Raw genomic sequence first — 3311 nt, 5'->3', positions numbered from 1 at the left:
CACAAACAAGTGAAAATAAATCTCATCAAATACGGAAAACAGCCCTAGAAACACGAACAAGTAATTAAATACTTCTGCATTAGCAAGAATGTTCAGTTTCATAAAATTCTCACCATTGTTACCACGAATGTAACTGAATATGTGTAATCCATGAAGCATACTATGGTCCACTTATCACTAAAATTGGATCAAAGTGTTAATATAATGGTCTAATTTAGCCTTCATACCTTCAATATCTTGCCTATGGAAGCATCCAAGAAGTCTGGCAAAGACAGAAGTCGCAAAGTATGGCCCTGCAAAGAACAACAGTCCAGCTCAGTAGATTAATTTACAAAATGAAGTGACATGAAAAATAAGACTTTTTCTTACCGTTGGTGCAGTATCAAAAACTATTCGAGTGAACATACTGTATTCCTGGGATTCAAGGAATTGCATCACCTGGCAAGAGGTTACATGATCGGTAAGGAATTCAAAGATATGCCATACGCCACACAACAGGTTGATTAAGCAGGGCAAACAATACGCACTTTGGAAATTGCAATTGCTTCATCCAAACCAGGAGGAGGTGTGTCCAATAGCTCTCCAAGTTTTAATTCTCCTAACTTTCTCAACCAAATGGTGGGCAACCAAAAAAGGATGAAGAAATTAAGATATGCATTCTCACTTTTGAAACCATCCACGAAAGATAAAAATGCAAGTACATTCAAGGGAAGACATTTGTCATCTCAAGTTGTAAGCCAAAAGCTACAGATAAAGCTTTACCTGCTCTACAAGCATACCGAGACCCATACCATCCATGAAATCCTTAACCCCAGTTCCACCATCTTTCTGAGTTACACTGCGAAATTCTTCCCTAGCCTTCTCAGGGTTTATCTATAGCAAGAAGTGCAATTATGTCTTACAGTAAATGGCCAACAGAACCATCATTAAAAAAATGTAAATATATAATTATATATTAAACAATCATAGAAGAGCAAATTCCCACAAACCTCGAGAGCAAACAATGGACAATCAGGTCCATCAACCGGAACCAGTTGCCCTCCAGTCAAATCCTAAGTAAAAATAAGCATAAGCATGAGTACAAACACAAAATGCACCAAGTTAGACTCTAGTATGAGCAAGCATTCCTGATTCCTTATTTCCAAGAAGACCAACAAAGTAAAAGGCTATAAACCTGAGCAAAAGAATCACTCAATGAATGTGCAGGATCAGTTGAAACCACTAAAGTGGGGTGCCCATTATTTGCAAATTTAACAGCAAGTGAAGCAGCACAACTTGTCTTGCCTACACCTCCCTTGCCACCTAACATATAATACTTCCTTTGAGTCCCGGACACCATTTCATCAAACCCAGCAACAGCTTCCGAAGGAACAGCCACTGATCTCACTGCCATACACACTAAATAATCAGTTTTCAACACACAATATGTGCTCATTCTACCAACGACTTTTTCACAGTTTTAAGTGGAAACTAAATTTCATCAAATTTTGAAGCATCATGTTAAGCAGCGAATCTAAAATTCATAATTAACAATCAAAATTATTGCCTCCTATAAAAAAATTACCTTCAAATCATAACTATGAAACCAATACAAAGACAAAGAACAAAAACAGAATAAACCCACCAAAGAAACTTCAAGTGTAAAAGAATCTGATAATTTTTTTTTTTTTTTACCTTGAAGTGGGATATTGGAACGCTTTTGTTTGATGGAAATTGAAACAAAGCGAGTGTAGAGCGTGCCGGTTTTGGGAGCGAAAGAGAGCGAACCCATTAAAGACATAGAGTTTGAGTTTGTATTGAAAGTAAAGTTTCTGTGAATTGAGAATGAAGAAGACGAAGAGGTGGAGGGAGCACAACAACAGGAAATTGTTGCCATGTTTCTGAGTTAATTCACAAACTAAACAAAGAGTTTAGGTTCCGAGTTCTGAAGCGGTGACTGGTGATTGTATACGGTTAAGTTTTGCTACAACTGTAACCTGGATAAGAGTTTGGACCTGATCCGTAAACCCAAAGCCCATTTACCTTTGGGTGCTTGACTTATTATTTTTATCCATATTCCCAATCCTATTCTCCAAATAATGTTTACCACATTATTCTAGAAATATTACCCTATTTTTTAACTATTTTTAGACCCCATAAAGTTATTAATTTCATCAAATACACCCTGAAAAAAAAGTTTAAAAATTATCAAAAACACCCCGCGATCCATACTTGCCAGATTCCGGCAACTACCATCGGTGGTAGCCGGAATTTTGTATAATGGCCTACCTGCCGACCAGAAATGGCCAAAAGTTCACCGATCTAACATTTTCCGACCAGAAATGGCCATCGTTTTGGCCTTTTCCGACTGTTACGGCCACAACAGGCCGTAGATCTGACCTTTTTCGGCCAGATCCGTGGTGGATCTAGCCGAAAAAGACTATAACGACGCGTTACGACACAGATCTGACCGGTCTGTGTCGTAACACGATTTTTGGATCAGATTCTGGCGATGGTGATCGGAATCTGCCACTGCAGGTAGTGGAGTGTTTTTGTCATTTTATATATTTGGGTATTTAATTAAATTAGCAAATCTAGGGACTTTTTCATAAATTTTTAAATTTTACCTCGTAATACTCCCCTATCTAACTACCCAATATTATTCTCAAAATCTTATCTAAAATAATAAAACAAGCGCAGCCTATACTATTATTATTTTGAATAAACGACATGTTTCACCCAAAGACCGGTGAAATGATGAAATGATAATTTTTTAGTTTTATTTATTCCAAATTTTCATCCTTAAATTAACAAAAAATCGTTTAATATAACCGTTAAGGGGTATTTAGGCCTTTTTATCAAAAAAAATAAAAATAAATCATGTATCAAAACTATTCTGCAAACCCAACCCTTCCTCTTCGCCTCTAACTCCACCACCAACACCAAGAACTTTAATCCACAGCATAATACACTTCAAAATCGCAATAAACTGCATTCAATTAACTTCTCCAATTAAATCTCAACCGAAAAAACAAACCTTATTGCATGAAGGCAAGCGAGATGTGTTCGGCGGTGGTTGGGCAGTGAGGTTGACTTGGGGGTGCATGAGGATGGGAGTGGGAGGTGCGGGGAGATGAGGCGCAACGACCTTCTCTGCGCGCGCAAGCATTGCGAGAACTACCGTTCGCGAATGGGTTTTGCGGCGGCAAAGGAAAGTTGGTGGGCTGGCTTTGGGTGGGTTTGTTGTGGGGGAACTTAAAAATTCCCCTACCGCGACGGGAGTAGCGAATGTGTCAATGAGGCGGGAGTGGCGAAGGAACTTCAAAATTGGT

At 38.5% G+C, this 3311-nt stretch overlaps 1 protein-coding gene across 1 annotated transcript; it reads right to left on the bottom strand.

Annotated features, from left to right (window-relative positions):
• Positions 1–205: 205 nt before the first annotated feature.
• Positions 206–1946, bottom strand: LOC116112190 (ATPase ARSA1-like). The gene is made up of 7 exons (XM_031398364.1): positions 1675–1946; positions 1175–1386; positions 990–1052; positions 763–873; positions 528–602; positions 370–438; positions 206–293 (listed from the first exon to the last, which is right to left on the bottom strand). The coding sequence occupies exons 1-7, from the start codon at positions 1874–1876 to the stop codon at positions 222–224; spliced, it is 804 nt and encodes a 267-aa protein (XP_031254224.1). The 5' UTR covers positions 1877–1946; the 3' UTR covers positions 206–221.
• Positions 1947–3311: the final 1365 nt, after the last annotated feature.

Source organism: Pistacia vera, unplaced genomic scaffold, assembly GCF_008641045.1.
Source record: "Pistacia vera cultivar Batoury unplaced genomic scaffold, PisVer_v2 Contig656, whole genome shotgun sequence".
Taxonomy (NCBI): Eukaryota; Viridiplantae; Streptophyta; class Magnoliopsida; order Sapindales; family Anacardiaceae; genus Pistacia; species Pistacia vera.
This window is presented reverse-complemented; position numbering and strand designations above follow the sequence as displayed.

Coding starts and splice junctions, on each gene's coding strand:
- LOC116112190 (XM_031398364.1), bottom strand. CDS start 1,876: ATGGCAACAATTTCCTGTTGTTGTGCTCCCTCCACCTCTTCGTCTTCT. Junction 1,053..1,174: donor TGAGTGATTCTTTTGCTCAG/GTTTATAGCCTT, acceptor ATTTTTACTTAG/GATTTGACTGGAGGGCAACT. Junction 874..989: donor GTCCATTGTTTGCTCTCGAG/GTTTGTGGGAAT, acceptor TTCTTGCTATAG/ATAAACCCTGAGAAGGCTAG.